The sequence below is a fragment of the Larus michahellis genome, chromosome 21, assembly GCF_964199755.1.
Source record: "Larus michahellis chromosome 21, bLarMic1.1, whole genome shotgun sequence".
In the NCBI taxonomy this organism is placed as follows: domain Eukaryota; kingdom Metazoa; phylum Chordata; class Aves; order Charadriiformes; family Laridae; genus Larus; species Larus michahellis.
This window is the reverse complement of record NC_133916.1, coordinates 4,701,960-4,717,653: the sequence shown is the minus strand read 5'-3', so window position 1 is coordinate 4,717,653 and position 15,694 is coordinate 4,701,960. Positions and strand designations below refer to the sequence as shown.

The following is a 15,694-nucleotide window of genomic DNA, read 5'->3' as shown; positions in this document are numbered from 1 at the left end:
GGCGCTGGGATTTCCAGGGCTGCTGGTCAGCTCTGACGAGCCCGTGGCGGTGCCTGGCCAGGCACGGGGAGGGGATGGGGGGTTTCTTGCACCTCTCCATCCCGCCTTTGCCTCTCTCTCCTCTTCCCCTGCAACCTTTTCAACTTTCGCTGCCCTCTCCCAGGGCTGGCACGTAACTCTTCCAAGTCCAGGGCAATTTGGAAATGCTGAGCAGCGTTTTCCCACCGGGTTGCGGCCCGGGCTTTTGGCGGGGGCCGGAGCTGGCAGAGGATGCCCTATGGCCGGCTCAGCCCTGCCGAGGGCGTGGGGAGCGTGCAGGGATAGCTTTTATTTTTTCCTGCTTGAGTCATCCAACGGGGGCTGAAGTAGCTGCAGTGATGGAGCAGCCCAGGGCCTCGCTCGGCAGAGAGCCGGAGCTGGGGACGGCCCCGCACGGAGACGCTGGAGCAGCTGAGCTGCTGGCGCTCGTTCCCCTGGCTCTAGCGACTCCGCCAGACCCGCTCGTGCTGCGCCTGCAGAATTTAATTTAATTTATTTTTTATTTCATTTTTATTTTTTTTCCCCCTATTGCATCTCAAGCACGCGCTGCGCCAGCCCCGCGGGGCAGAGACGAGTCCCCTGCACCCCCACCCTGAGCGGGACGGCCCCCGGGGGGGCGCAGGGTCCGGTTTATTAGTGCATTATAATGGGTTTGCTCCTGCCCCTTGCGAGACAGGACTCGGCAGTTTGCTCATCCCAGGGTGGTTTTTCTCTGCCAGCCCCGGCGCGGGGGCCGTGGGGGTCAGGGTGACCCCGCATCCCTTCCCGTGGGTGCTGAGCGCTGCAGTTAACCGGGAGAGAAGGGTTTTCACGGGCTCTGGTCGGAGGAGAGGGAATGTGGCTCAGGAGGAGGGGGAGAGGTGAAGAAAGGGCTAGAAAAACAGAGGAAGGAAGCCAATGCGCAGGGCGTGTTTGGCCAGTGGCCACGCAAGCCCCTTGCTCGGGAGCTGCCTGGATGCTCGCCCCAAGAACACGGGTAAAACCTCCAGACGAAGGGTTTTCATTATCGCTTGGGAGGGGGGTTGCAGGCAGCTTTGGCCGCTTGCCTCCCCTTCCTCTTCCTCCTCCTCCTCCTCCTCCTCCTCCTCCTCCTCCTGCTGCCGCTGTCCCGGGGTGGCAGAGCCCAGCAGCTGCCATGGCAGCCCCTCCATCCCAACCGAGCCCCCCGAGGGTCAGGGCGATGGGGGCGGCGAGGCGCCTGCCGGAGCTGAAAAATTTGGGTTGGGACGTGGGAGGACAAGGCGGTTGGATGCTGCGGTCAGGGCAGGGCCGGTGGGGCCGGGGTGGTGGGGGCTCCCTGTAGCCCCCCCTGCCCGGCCATTCTGCCCTGGATTTAGGGCTTGGCAGGCTCGGGTGCCTGGGCGTCGAGCCTGCGCCCCCCCCCTCCTCCCGCCGCCGCCATATAACAGCCAGCAGCCCCGATGCCCTGGGGAGGGCCGCGGCGCGGGAATGGTTCCCATTAGCTGACGTCTGCCGCACGCCGGGGGGTTTTGGGGGCTGCATCCAGCCAGACGAGCTGGGCTTACTGTCTGCTGTTGGAGAGGACCCCACTGTGCGCCCCACAGCAGCCCTCAGAAGGCTTTTTCCATCCCTTCTAGTGCATCCCACCCCACATCCGACAAGGAGAGGGTAAGGAGGGGTCCCGATGCAGCCGGACGGGAATCCTGTCCGGCAGAGCACGGCTAGCATCACCCACTGATGCTTTGCCCCACGGCAAGCGGTGCTGGGGGCTCGCAGCTCCCCACACCCACTCCCTTCGGCGCCCTGGGTACACCAAGCCCTGGCGTGGGCTGGTGCCGGGAAATCGCTCCCTCCTGTCACCATTTCACCTGCTTCTTCCCAGCTGGGGCGGCGTTAACTCTCTCACACCCTCAGCTGCAGCCGGAGCGGCTATAAAGCATCCCACCCTCCTGCCTGCTGTGGCTCTGGCATGGCTGGTAGCACCCTGCTTGTGTCCTGAGGTGATGTGGGGGGTGGCACCCACCTTTCTGTGGGGGTCCTTGGGTTTTGCCATGTTTTGTGGTTTGCAAAAGCTGGAAATCTGTGACCTTCATGGGTTGTGGAAGGGCAGGGGGGGAGCCAGGAGGGTTTTCCTCCTGCTCTCAACAAACTTCAGCTTTGGGGAAGAAAAGCAGCATTGAGGGAAAGTCATTCTTCAGTTATTGCTTTTATTCCCTTCTTTTGCTCCTTACCTTTATGAAAAAGCAAGAGGAGGTTCAGAGGGCTTTTTCTTTGATGTTTACCCCGAGGAAAAGCACCGGCTCTTCTCCCCCCGCGGTTCTCCTGGGAGGTCGGGGGGAGCCCCCTGCCCCCGAGCTGCTCTTGGGAGCTCTGAAGCGTGTCCGCTCCGTGGGCCGCGGAGGATGCCGCGTTCCTGCCCACCTCCGGGATACTAATGACTGTGAAATAGCCCAGCTGGTGCAGGGAGAAGGGCGCCAGCTCTGTGCTGGAGAAGCCGTGGTTGAACTCGGGTGCAAGGCTCCCTGAGCCCTGGAAACCCCCCGGTGCTACTGAACTGGGGTGATGGGGGGGTGACACCCCCATATTGGGAGGGATGGTGCTTCCAGCGCAGCCACGGGCAGACTCTGTGGCTCCTACCTGCAGCATTGGGCACATCCAGGAGCCGCCTTTCCTGCTCCTGCCACACCATCCCCTGGGGCTGCTGTCCCCAAAAGGGGCCACAGCTTCAGTCGGTGGCTCCCCTGCCTCCGTGGCCACCGTGCCACTGGGTGAGCATCGGCTTTGGAGGGCTGGCACGCACCCGCGGGCCGTTGGGGGACCTTGACCCCGGCTGCTTCGCTGTGGAGGGCGGCGGGGATTGAGGAGCAGGTGAGTCGCTGCCGCGGGGACATGGGGACAGCCAGCACTGGTGGGTTTGCCAGCGGTGTGGGCTGTGGTGGGCAGGTTTCTCCGTGCACGCGTGTCTCACCCCGTGGCTGGTAGCCGGCAGTGTGGCCAGAGGAGAGCAGCAGTGGCATCATTCAGCTCCTCCGTGCCCAGGGTGCCCTAAAGGGATGGATTTAGGTGTCTGGAAGGGGTGATGCTGCTGCGTTGGCACGTCCTCTGCCCATGCTGGGGGGTTGTGGTTGCCATCCCTGGCTCTCCTCACCACCCTCCTGGCAGGGACCAGCCAAGGAGAAGCGGGAGCATCCCTGAGCCAGGCGCTGGTGCCGACCCAGCTCATCCCAGGCTCAGCGACTGGCATAGCTGTAACGTCAGGGCACTGGGGTTTTGGGAGGAGCAGCTGAATGATGCAATGGCCGGGAGAGGTGGCGTCCCGAGGTGGTCCCGGGGTGCCGGCGGAGCGGGGACGCAGCGTGATGGAGGCCAGCTGGCTTTCTGTGCTCCGCTTCCTTCTTTGGAAGGTTTCTTTGAAATGTCAGTGCTGCCTTCCCTCCCTCCCGAGGCATTATCATAACAGTCCGGCTGTGTTTGCGTTCGCTTTCCAAAGTGCCGTGCCCAGCAACCCCCAAATCCTGCTCCCAGGGCTCCCCACTCTTAACCTGATGGGGTGCAAAAGGCTCCCCGGATTTTTGGGGGTGCTGCAGCCCCGGTGCTGGATGCCCTGTCCCCCCTCCTGCAGCTGCTGGGTTGTTCGGTGGTCGCTGCTTGTCCCCATCCCACTCCCCGGGATTCTCTCCTGGTGTGACCTGGGGAAGGGATGACGGTGCCGGGGACGGGGGGGGGGGTGGGGGGGAGCGGGGACGGTTTGGGGACAAAAGCAGGGGGAAGGGATGCAGCCAGTGAATCCAGGGCAGCGGCAGAGCTCATCTCGGCGCGGCTGCCTCCCTCTCCGCGACACCCCCCCGCTTCCCGGCCAGCAGCCCCCCCCTACTTGCACGGCTGCCTCGCCGGGGTGGGGGGCCCGGCAGCCCCCCCATCCTTCCCCTCTCGCCCTTCGCCTGCCGCTCCCCGACACCGCACCTGGGCTGGGGGAGGCGGCGTGTGCGGCGCTGCCCTTCGCCTCTCCTCTGCGCGGGGACGCGAGCGGGAGCTGTTTGTCCCCGTCGTCGCCTGGCTGCCGCACACCGGGGCTCGCCAACCCCGGCTGCACCGGAGCCCACGGGGAGCTCCGCCACCACCGCCACCGGCGACGCCAATGCCACCGGCGCAGGGTTCGGGGGACTGGGACATCTGGAAGAGGACAGCGAGACCCTTCTCCTGCCACCGGCATCCCCCTGCCCGCGCGCCCCGCTGTCCCCATGGCACGTGCCACCGCCTCGTAGCGTGGCGGCACGGGGCTGGCCGTGCCCACCGCTGCCATGGTGGGAGCCGGGAGCCGGCGTTGAGCTGGGAGGGCCCCCGGCATCATGCTGAAGTTTCGGGCGGACCGGAGGGTGAGGTAGGACGCCGGCGGGGGGCCGTGGGCAGGCGGTGGCGGGGGACCCTTAGCCCGGGCAGTGGCTGCTGCATTGCAGTGCCTGGGAGGCGATGTGAACTCGGGAGTTTCTGGAGCGGGGTCAGCCGAGGGAGCCGCTGCTGGGGGTGGTTAAGGAGGTTTTGTGGCTGTTCTCGGGGTCTTGCCACATTTGGGGATGGGGACAGAATTTTTTTTCTTGGGGGGGAGGCACCGGGGTGGGTGCCAGGAGGAGCCATGGGGGTTGCAAAGCAGGGTGGGTGTAGGGGCTTGGTGGTGGGGTCAGCGGGGAGAGTCCAGCCTGCGGGAAGAGAAACCTGCTGCGGTGCTGGGGGGGACGGGGATGTCCCCAGCTGGGGTTCGGGCACGCTGGTGGGTCAGGGCAGCCCCCGCTTTCCAGGGCTTGGGTGGTCAGGGTGCTGCTCGCTCGGAGTTTGCACCCTCCTTGTGTGTCAGCATCACGGGGGGGGGCCTGGGCACCTGCTGGGGACCCCCTCCAAAGTCACCTGCTGGGGGCAAACGGTCCGGGCGCAGCTCCAGCCCCGGGTGACAGAATCCCCCTTTGCTGCTGTTAGAGTGTGGGCCGGGCAGGCTGTTCCCTGCGGATAACTCCTATCGGTCGTGGCCCAGAAAAGCCCGGTGCTGGGGGGTTTTGGGGAGCGAGTGCTCCCCACTCCTCATTATGGGGTGCGCACCCATTGCCCAGGTTTTTAAGGTGACCCTACGTGAGGGGGGGGCGCTGGCGGAGGATGGCAGATCTGTGGCAGGGTGCAGGGTGGGACCTGCAAGGGGGAGCAGCTCTCAGCGAGGCTTTTTTGGGCAGAAAGCAGTTAATATCTTCAGAGCCTGGCTGGAGCCCAGGTTGGGGGTGAAGCGTGCGTGGATGGGATGGTCTTGGCAGCGGCGTTTTCTTGCTCAAACTTCCCCTGTTCTGCTGACACGCAGAAGTTCGGCAGCGTGCTGGGCTGGTGGCACCGTTGGCTTTGCCTGCGGTTGGGGGCACCCGTGTCCGGCGGCTTTGGGAAGGAGGGGTGTCATGGGGGATGATGTCCAATGCAAACTTCCCGGGATGGAGCCTTGTGGTTGCACCTCGTCCTTTCCTCCTGAGGCAGCGCCAGCGGCGATGGCCCCCGGGAAGCAGCGTGCAAGCAGGTTCCCCAGCCGGAGCAGCGAGGTGCCGGGGTGCCCGGCAATACCAGCTCTGCGGGAAGGGGCAGGGACATGGCAAACGCTGCCAGCCCTGCCTCGCTCCTCCCGGCGCTGCCAGGGAGCCCTGCACCGCCCGTGGCGGCCGCCTTTGCCAAAACATCACCAGGGCTGGGGCCAATCTGGGTCTGATCCAGCTGCAACGGCTTGTGCTGGTGGGTCCTGGGCTGGCGGCCGGGGTCTGCGTGGGGCACAGCCCCACGTCGCCAGGTGGCCCTGCTCTTAGCCTGACTCGAGGTGCTTTGAGAAATGGCTCTGAAAGCAGCGAGCCGAAGGGGAGGAGATGACGCTGGGGATGTCGCTGCAGCCACAGCCCAGGATGGGCCATTGCTGCTGCAGGGACTTCTTCTGAGTGGGGCTTGTGGTAACGTCTGGGATGTGTCCAGCAGAAGTGACGAGGGCTCGGCCACCAGACACCTCGTTTCTGCTCCCAGCAAGGCAAACGCTTTCTGGGAAACACCGATGAAATGCGCTGAGCAGTTCTGCAGCGCGGGGTTAGTGGGGGTGTGTGTGTGGGGGGCGATGCTCGGGGCAGGGCACAGGGAGCCAGCGCCGGTGCAGGTGTGGGACAACGGAACACCGGGCTGGGGGCAGCGAATGTGGTAAAGGCAAAGGGTTTCTGGGGGGGTGACGGGGACGGGAGATGCTAACCACCGCCCTGCCACTGTCTCTCGCAGCCACAATGAAAGGCGGAACACATTCCTGCACCCAGTGACGGGACAGGTCCCCGAGGACAACTCAAGACTTGACTTGCAAAAGTAGGTTGGCTCCCGACTCCTCTGGTTTTGGGGCCCGGGAGTGGGTTGTGATGGGGGACCAATGTGAGCTGGAGTGTGGGGGGCCGGTGCCCGGGGTGGGGATGCCCGGGGACAGCATCTGCGGGGTGGAAAACGCAGCTCTGCTGACTCAACTCTCCTCCTGTGCCGCAGACCAACCTTGGACATGTCAAGCAAAACGGGTGGCAAGCGACCGGCGACCATCACCAGCGAGCCCTCCAACCACGCCATGGTGTCGGAGGTGCCCCTGGAGCGCCCTGGAGGCCGGGTGGGTGCCCGGAGCCAGGCGGCACGGCAGGCGGCAGCGGAGACGGGATGCCGGGGACCCCCCCGGGGACTGAGCGGCTCCTCTCCCCCTCTGCAGGCTTCGCGCTCCTCCCGCAAGGGCATCGCCTTCGGGAAGCGCTCCAATTCCATGAAGAGGAACCCCAACGCCGCCGTCACCAAAAGCGGCTGGCTCTACAAGCAGGTACCCGAGTCCCTGCCATGCCGGGTGCCCCCCCTGGGACTGTGCCATCCCCTTCCCGGCCGCCTGCGGCAGCTCCCCCCTCCCCGGGTGGGTGCTGCTCTCACGGCCCCTCTCTCGCAGGCCAGCTCGGGGGTGAAGCAGTGGAACAAGCGCTGGTTCGTGCTGGTGGATCGCTGCCTCTTCTACTACAAAGGTACGGCAGCCAGTACCTGTGCTGGGTGCCCCCCCCACGGCTCGTGGCCCCCCAGCAGGACCCAGTGGCCACCAGCCGGCCACCTGCAAGCAAACCCCGGGCTGTTAGCAGGCTCGGGGCAGGTTTTGCCAGCGTGGGTAAAAGGGCCCAGAGGTGACAGCCCAGCAGGGAGGGGCGGCCATGCACAGCACCCCTTTGTGTGGGCGTTTGCCATGCCGGGGACTCCAGGACTAATGCAGGCGCCTTCCCTCCCCGGCGGCTCGCTGGGCTCAGCCCTGGCAGCCCAGCCGGGGCGGGCATGAATAATTGAGCAGGCTGTTGTTTGAGCCGCGCAGAGCTGCCGGGGAGCAACAGGCTGGCAGCGGTTTCCCACAGGTGGGAAATGCAGGAGCGATGGGACCGTGTCCCCACGGCACCTCGGGGGTCTTTGCTGGGGGGCAGCCGGGGCTCCCGGCCCCTCCCTGCGTGTAACCCCTGCATTTGCCCACCAGACGAGAAGGAGGAGAGCATCCTGGGCAGCATCCCCCTCCTCAGCTTCCGCGTGGCGGCCGTGCAGCCCTCCGACAACATCAGCAGGAAGCACACGTTCAAGGTCAGTGCGTGGCCGGGACGGCGCAGCGGGGCAGCGCTGGGGCAGCGGTGATGCTCGCAGGGTCCCCGCTGCTCCCTCTTCTTGCTTTCTTGGTGACGGGGCGTGGAGCAAGCTGGGGAGAGGGGGGACCGCAGTCACCCCCCGGGGATACGCTGCGCTATGCAGATGCGCTGGGGAAACTGAGGCACGCACGGGGCAAAGCAGCATCTCCAATGTCATCTCCCCCACCACCACACTTGAGCTGCTCCTGGGCTCTGCCCCGTGGGGTGCCCTGCTGCCCCCTAACCTGGGGAGGTGCTGGGTGTGGGGCAAGCAGCAGTGCTGCCCTCAATGGTGATGCTCTTGTCCCTCTCCCTGCCCCACTTTCCCCTGCGCATCGCTGCTCCCAGCCATCCTCTCCCCGCCAGCTGCTGCAGCCCTCCTCGGAGCCAGACGTAGAGGGGTGTCCCCAGCTCTAATTTATTTTTTTTAGCCTGCTTTGACTGGCGTGCAAAAGAAAGGGAAATATAATTGCAAGGGGGTAGCCCGTAATGAGTCGCTGCTCGTCAGCCTGCGCTGCCGTGGGCGTTGGAGGAGGCAGAGAGGATGCTGCAGACCTTGGCTCTCCCTCGCTCCGAGCAGGGGCTGAGCTTTCCTGGCACCGCGCGGCACTTGTCGGCATCACCGTGTACTTTTGGCATCGCCGTGCACTTTCACCGGCACAACTGCCCGCGCTGCCCGCGGCCGTGGGTCGTGTCAGCACTCGCTTGGTGCTGGGCCGGCGCGCAGGCTGGCTTCCACTCCTGCGCCCTTGTGCAAAACCCCGGCGTGCACCTTCCTGCCCGTGAGCGCGGCAGGAGCCGGCCCCTGGGTCCCTGCAGGGCTCTGCGGAGGAGTTTTCCCAATCTAAGCGATGGATTTTTGTAGCTGCCACCCTTAAATCTGCGTTTAAGCTGCAGCTGAGCCCGGTTTTGGGGCAAGTGGCAGCGCGGGCTCTCCTGCATGCCCGTGATGATGCCGGCAGCCAGCAAGGTGTCTTTTGGCCTGTGGCTTCCGCGGGTCAGAGCAGAGAAGTGACCCGGGGGGTGTCGAAAAGTCTCTTGGCTTTTGGGGTGGGGACGGAGCCTTGCAAAGGCGCTGCCCACGAACTGAGCTCTGCAGGCGCCTGCCTGCGGTTCCTTCCGCACGCCAGGGTTTTGGGGGAATGGTTGTGTTCAGAGAAGGGTAGAAAGGGTCCCGAGGGCCGGGGGAGGTCTGTGCTGCAGCACCCGCGCTCCTGCCACGCTGCGGCTTGACCCTTGTCTGTGTTTCCTCCTCTCTCCGCGGGCGAGGATCCCCGGACAGGAGGTCTCTCTTCGCGCCCGTCCACCGCGCCAGCACCCAGCCACCACCTAGGTAGTACCTTCTTGTGTTTCTGATGCATGCAGAAGGGCGAGGGACCCGCAGGCTTGCCGGCATGCTCCGCTCACCCCGCTCACACTAACTCGGGGGACGAATCGGTTTGGTTCGGTTTTTTGCTCTGGCTGCAGAGCTTTCAGAGGCAGGAGTGCGTGGGGGCTGCAGGAGGTGACCCCGTGGCGGGGCACGGTGGCTGCATGCTCTGGGGAGGGGGAGGATGGAAACCCAAGGGAGGGTTTTAATTAGACCCCTAATATATTTTACTTTTTTTTTAATTTTATTTTTTTAAGAGATCGAGCCCTGAAAGTCACTCAGGGGGGAAAACCTCCTGCTTTCTCCCTTTTCTTCCTCCTCGCTGCCTCCCGTCCCTTCCCATAGAGGGGGAAGGTGGAAGCTTCGAAAAGGCCCTAAATAGCCAGACCAGGTGGAGAGTGGGCACTGACATCTGGGACCAAAAGTGAACCTTTTTCCCCCAAAAATGTTTTCTGGGCCAAAAAGCCACCTTCCTCCTAACCCTGCATGAATGATAATGCTCCATCTGATGCTGCTGCTCTCGCTGGGAAGCGGACCCTTCACCAGCCCCATGTGCCCCACGGGGACCCGCTCGATGCTGGGGTGCAGCATCCTCCGTGCAGGGGTGCGGAGCCCTGGGGAGGGTGGTCCCGAGCATCCCACAGGGGGTCCCATGCGAGGGGACGAAGGCTGGCGCTGGCTCTGCCTGCAGAGCCTTCCATCCCGAGGAATCACGCATGGCAGGGCGGGAAGGACCGCGCCTGTCTTCTCCTGCGGCGGCAGGACCTCGTGCCGGGGTGGAAATGGAGCTCTCACCCTCCTGTCTGTCTCTCTCCCCACTTCTCTGCCTCCCTGCAGGTGACGGTGTGCTGGGTGGAGGAGATGCCGGCAAGTAACGAGCAGTCCCTGTCTCCCCAGGCGGAGCACGCCGGCATCCGGACGTACTTCTTCAGCGCCGAGAACACGGAGGAGCAGGAGTCCTGGATCCAAGCCATGGGCGAAGCCGCCCGGGTGCAGATCCCCCCGACCCAGAGGTCAGCACCCACCGTCTCCCTGTGCCACCCCTCTCCCCTCCTCTCTTGGAGATGGAGCAGAGGGGCCGTGCATCGCGACCGGCGACCTCTTGGGAGCATGAGGGTCCCTCTGGAGAGCGGAGCCGGGGCAGCATTGGCCCCCCAAGGCTGAGGGAGGGACAGGACGTTACCGGCCACCCCAGGGGCATTGCAAAGGGAGGGTAACGCTCTCTCGTGTTTCGGCACCCTGCAGGCACGAGAAGCCAGACTCTGAAAACATCCCCCCCAGCAAACACCACCACCACCGCAACGCCGCCCACCGCGAGCACCCCAAAGCTGACCCCGACGCCAAGACCCGGGGGGAAGGCGACGGCCGTGGCTCGGAGAAGATCGAGAGGAAGCCGGAGAGGATGGAGAGCAAGAAAGAGCCCTTGGCCAAAGCCAACGGCATCGCCGGGCAGGAGATGCCCTCGGAGCCCAGCAGTCCTTACCCTGAGGCACCCCGGGTACCGGCGAGCGCGGAGCGGCCGCCCCAGCCCAACGGCTGGGCATACTCGTCACCCAGCCGGCCCGGCAGCACCGCATACCCCCCGCCTGACGGGGAGAGCGTGGTCCACCGCCGGGGCTTTGCCCCCCGCACCAACCCCGAGAAGATCGCCCAGCGCAAGAGCTCCATGACGCAGTTGCAGCAGTGGGTGAACTCGCGCCGGGGGGCCGTGCCCCCCGAGGAGCTGCGGAGGTGAGGGCTGATGGGGGGCAGAGATGGGGGTCTTGCTCCTTCTCTCCAGGGCTGCCCTTCAGGTGATGCCCTGGGAATGATTTTCCCCTCCCCAACTGCTTTATCCCCTCCTGGGGTCAGAAAATCTCCTTTCTGGGCTGTCCCCACGTGCCAGCTCCGAGCTGGGCGTGGGACAGGGTGGGTTTTGGAAGGGAGGCCCCCGTGGGGTCCCTGGGAGGAGGGATGCCAGGCAGCCCAGCTTTGCGGATGCTGGCGTTGGAGCTGCCCGCTCGAAGGCTGTCCTCACTCACCAGGACCCCTGGCTGCGGAGTGACGGGCCGGGCTCTCACATCTCTCTTCTCCCTTCCAGCCCCACCAGGTTTTACCCCGTGTCTCGCCGGGTGCCCGACTACTATTCCCCCTACTCGCCCCAGTACCCCGAGGACTACCAGTACTACCCGCCGGGGGTGCGCCCCGACAGCATCTGCTCCATGCCCGCCTACGAGCGGGTGAGCCCGCCCTGGGCGCTGGAGGACAAGCGTCATTCCTTCCGCAATGGGGGCACCTACCAGCTCCGCGACTGGAAGGAACACCCCGGGTTCGGCCGGCAAGACGTCCCGCTCTGGCTACCCGCTGCCGGGAGGCAGCCGACTTACTTGGATGAGGTGGATGCGGCCTCGGGCTCCCTGCGACGGATGTCGCTGCAGCCCCGCTCCCGCTCCGTGCCCCGCTCGCCCAGCCAGGGCTCCTACAGCCGGGCGCGGGTGTACTCCCCGGTCCGCTCGCCCAGCGCCCGCTTCGAGCGGCTGCCGCCCCGGGGAGAGGAGATTTACGCCGACCCCACCACCTTCATGATGAGGCGATCCATCAGTTCTCCCAAGGTAAATGTCCCTCGGTGCTCAGCGGGGGCACAGGGTTGGAGGGGGACCCTCGCTGGGGACGGCAGGGCAGGAATGCTGCAGCACAGCCTGTCCCCTCTGCCACCAAGTCCATCCCTTGCAGCAGCTGATGGCTTTAGGTCCCCTCTTGTCATCCTGCAAAGCTGCCCAGGTTGCGCTTGTTCCTTTCTGGCTGCTCCTTCGCTACTGTGAGCCCAGAGGGATGGGGATGGAGATGGGGATGGTGTGCTCGGGGCCACCACGGGTGATGCGCTCCTGAGCAGGGACCGCTGATGTCCCTGTCTTGCTGCTGTGCACCCCAGAGCAGGGCCTGACCCTGCTGCGGGGCTGGTGGCTGCCCTTGCATGTGCTTTCTGGCCTCTCGCCCACTTCTCATGTGTCTCTGTTTTTGGGGTGCGGGATCTCCTCTCTTCTCAGTACGACTATCTGGGAGATAGACGGCCCGTCCCTGCGGGAATGTATCCGTACCACTACCCGGCATCCCCCACCGTCCACGACAAAATGGTACGTATGCTGCTGGCGCTGGGGGGGTGAGCCCCCAGCGGACCAGGGTGCTCAGAGCCCGCCGGGGAGGTGGGCCAGCTCAGGGGCTCCTTGCTCAGACGGCCGAGGAGGAACCGCTCCGCTCCTGTGGGTCAGAGCTGGGCTGCTCTGGGGCAGGTTGGGACCACAGGTCCCTTTACTGGTGTCTCCGGTCCCTCCCGGCTGTGCCCAAAGGAAAACGTGATGGAAAGGCCCCCAGTTCCTGCCCTGCAGCCCCCAGGTCATGGGGGCAGTGGGACACCCTTGGACCCCCGTACGCCCTGCGATGGTGGCCCGGGCTCGTCACACCCAGGGTGGTCCCTGGCTGAGGCTGGCACACATCCTGCACCTCTCCCCTTCTTGCTTCCTCACTTCTGGCTACGGCTGCTGCTTTTTCCCTGCATTGCGTTTCCCCTCGGAGCGCTGGGGGGTTGGAGCTGGCGGAGTGAGACCGGGGTCCCGGTATCCCGGAGGTCCCCCCGCCGAGCACGGTCCCGAAGCCACGGGGCAGGACCGGCCGTTGGAGGAGGGAGAAGCACAAGTTACCATAAGCTACCCATGCTGCCATCCATCCTCGCGAGCTGGAGAGGCAGGGAAAGGGCCGTGCCTCTTCCGAGGCACCGTTAGCCGGGAGGGAGAGCCGGGAGGGAGAGCCGGGAGCTCCCGCAGGACACATCCACGGCAGCTCTCCCGGCTCTGTGCCAGGGCGGTGCCTCGCTTCCCCGGCCGAGAGGTCTCCGCATTTCCGTAGCCTTCACCTAACCGCTTTGCTTCTTCTTTTATATGTTTTGTGTGTTCGTTTCTTGCCGCATGCCTGCTGGCTCCTGGTAGGATGAACTTTTAGACCTTCAGTTGCAAAGAAACCTAGAGTATTTGGACCAGCAGGTAGGCAGAGCTGGCTGCAAGCCTCACCCTGCTTACGTCCCCACGTGCCCTGTCCCCAGTGGCGTCCCCTTCCCTCCCAGCACAGCATCTCTTCCCCTAACATCCATCCGCACCCTTCTTGGCATTAAAGCAGCACGAGTTGTCTTTGGTTTGCTTCTTCCATCCTTCCCGTCTGTAGGGTCGCTCATTGCTTGGCAGAAAAATTCCCCCGACAGTGCCTTCTGTGTGGTGTGCTGGAGCTGGTGGGGGGGTTTTGGGGGGAGCCGGGGCAGCTTCCCACGTGCCCAGGGCCTTGGGGAGCCGATCCAGGGGTGCAGGGGAGGCAGCCGGCTCTGGAACCCTCCCCAGGTCGTGCTGGCTCGGCGTGGTGTGGGACACTGATGCGCGGTGCCAGCGTGGCCGTGCTGGATGGCGCGTCCCCACACCCAGCAGTGCCACCAGCGGTGGTGCAAGCCGGGCTGCTGCGGGGGTCCTGGGGCTGGTGCCCCCATGCTGGGGGTGGCCAGGCAAGCCGTGGGGAGCCGGACGGGTGTAAGGTGGTTTCGGTGACGCGCTGGCCCTGTTCCTCCTCGAAGGCGAGAGGTTTGATGCAGGGCTGGGACCGATACCAAAGCAGCAGTAGGTTTTTGCATGGCAGGGGGTGTTCGGAGGAAAGCTGTGAACTGGCTTCATCCCAGGAGCCAGGGTGGGGGCGATCCGGCTGGGAGAGACCCCCCCCAGGACTGGTGGGGTGGAAACCGCAGGCACTGGCTGATGTCAGAGCCAGGGACAGGAGCTGGCGGCCAGTGCTGCAGCCCAGGCGCTTGCCCGCCAAAGCCAGGCTTGCACTAAGGGAGCTGCTCCAGAGACAATCTCATTAGTCTGCAAATCTCCATCGGTGCAGTAATCGCCAAGATCTGTGTCTGCCTTGGAGCTGAGCCAGGGACAGGCAGGAGCACTCGCTGCAATAAAAGCTCTCTGGATTATTTCACAGCCATGGGCAGCGATGCTCGCTCTCCGAGGCTCTTTAAAACACTCCCTAAAAAGGCTTTGCATCTCCTCCTCCTCTCCTGCTGACCTCTGGAGAGACTAATTCGGAGTGACGCCGTCAAGTGTCTCTTTTCAAACGGCTCGCTGCTTTATTTTCTCTCTCCTTGCTTCTCCGGTCGCGGGGACGGCTCCCTCGGCTGGAGCCCACTTTCCTGACCCGCCCCGAGTCGGGGTTTGGTCCCTGGTTTGTGATTAAACTGGTGTCACCCCTTGGACCCTGAGGGTCCTGGTTGTGGGGTGCGAGGGGTTTCCCTTGCTCGTCTGCCCGGGGCTGCGGGCTCCTGCGGCGTTTCTGCTGGCAAAGGCAGCGGTGAAGCTCCGGTGCCGCTGATGTGAGCGGCTCCACCACACGTTGCGGGCTGTGTGCCCCGGCAGCAGTGCCCTGAGAGCAGCAAAACCCCCCCCAGGCTGCAGGGCTGAGACCGCGACCCGGGGCCGGGGTCTGCCGTGCCGGGGTGGGCTTGTGTCCAGGTGGGCTTGGCACAGCCCGGGACAGAGCTGCCAGCTCCGGGCTCTGGGGAGGTACAGCCGTGCCAAGCGCCGTCACATCCTTGTCCTGCCCGGCAGCATGGCTGCGATGTGCCATCTCCATGGGAGCACCCTGTTCCCACCCGGCTCCGCTGCTCGAGGCTGCCACGCTGGAGAGGGGGACGCTGCTGTCCCCAGCCCTTTGGTCACCTTCCCCTGTGCCCAGAGCTCATCTGCGCCTTCAGCAGGTCCATCCCAGCCCCGGCTCCTCCGCGAGGGCCAGGGCACCGAGCCGTTTGTCAGCACCAGGAGTCTGTCTGTCTGCTGGGACCGTGCTGTGCCTTGCAGCCGTGGGCGTCTCTGTGCAAGCTTGTTGTTTGTATGTGCAGTTTGCTGCCACCCAGCTCCAAGCTGGCTCCGTTTTATCTGTGTTTTCCCCTCAACAAAGTTTTCAGGGCATGCAAGCAGCCCAGGATGCTCTTCAGTGCACAAAGCGGAGCAGCAGCAGCCCCGGGCAGCCGTCCCCAGGTGGCTCAAGCCTCTGGGACATCTCTTGGAGGTGGCATCTTGCAGCCCGATGCCCCGCGGGCTCGTGGACCGAGCCGCCCCGCTGCTCCGACGGCACCCAAGCACGTCTCCGCTGACCTCTCAACTTTCCTTCCCTGTCTGCCACAGATGAGCGAGAGCGAAACCCTGATCAGTATGGTGAACAGGATGGTGGAGACCTCCTCCCCTAGGGCTCAGCTCTACATGCAAGTAAGCCCCTGGCCGCCGGGCCACGCATGGCTCGTGCATGGCAGCCACGCCAGCCGCCCCACGCTCCATCCCCGAGGTCACCTCCTGCCATTTCCACTCACGCCGACTCCAGCATCCATGCGGCTCCGGCACATCACGCTCTCGGGGGACCTGCTAGTCCATCACAGGCTTTGCTAATCCATCCATGAGCCATTAAAACTCGGCAAATCCTTGTGCTGAGAGCATAAGGTGGGGACGCAGCTGTCCTGAACTCTCATCCTCCTCTGGGCTGGACTCGGGTGCTCTGCTCACCCTCTGCTTGCTGTCGTGTGTTGATGAGGCAAGGAAAAGGTGTGGGATGATTTAAAGACAGGAATCCAGCCCAAGGCTCTTAAACCAAAGCA

The 15,694-nt window shown here is 64.6% G+C and overlaps 1 protein-coding gene across 9 annotated transcripts in view; it reads left to right on the top strand.

Moving 5' to 3' along the window:
• Positions 1-15,694, top strand: part of PLEKHA6 (pleckstrin homology domain containing A6) — a 46,516-nt gene that overhangs the window by 20,614 nt on the left and 10,208 nt on the right. For 3 of the 9 annotated variants that reach the window (XM_074564306.1, XM_074564308.1, XM_074564307.1), the window contains exons 2-11: positions 6,280-6,360; positions 6,532-6,847; positions 6,968-7,040; positions 7,532-7,632; positions 9,880-10,055; positions 10,288-10,773; positions 11,123-11,633; positions 12,069-12,155; positions 13,005-13,058; positions 15,231-15,311. In XM_074564306.1, the coding sequence (XP_074420407.1) occupies positions 6,545-6,847; positions 6,968-7,040; positions 7,532-7,632; positions 9,880-10,055; positions 10,288-10,773; positions 11,123-11,633; positions 12,069-12,155; positions 13,005-13,058; positions 15,231-15,311 (1,872 nt within the window). In that variant the 5' untranslated portion in view covers positions 6,280-6,360; positions 6,532-6,544. The other 6 variants (XM_074564301.1, XM_074564305.1, XM_074564300.1 and 3 more) reach the window with 6 other exon arrangements.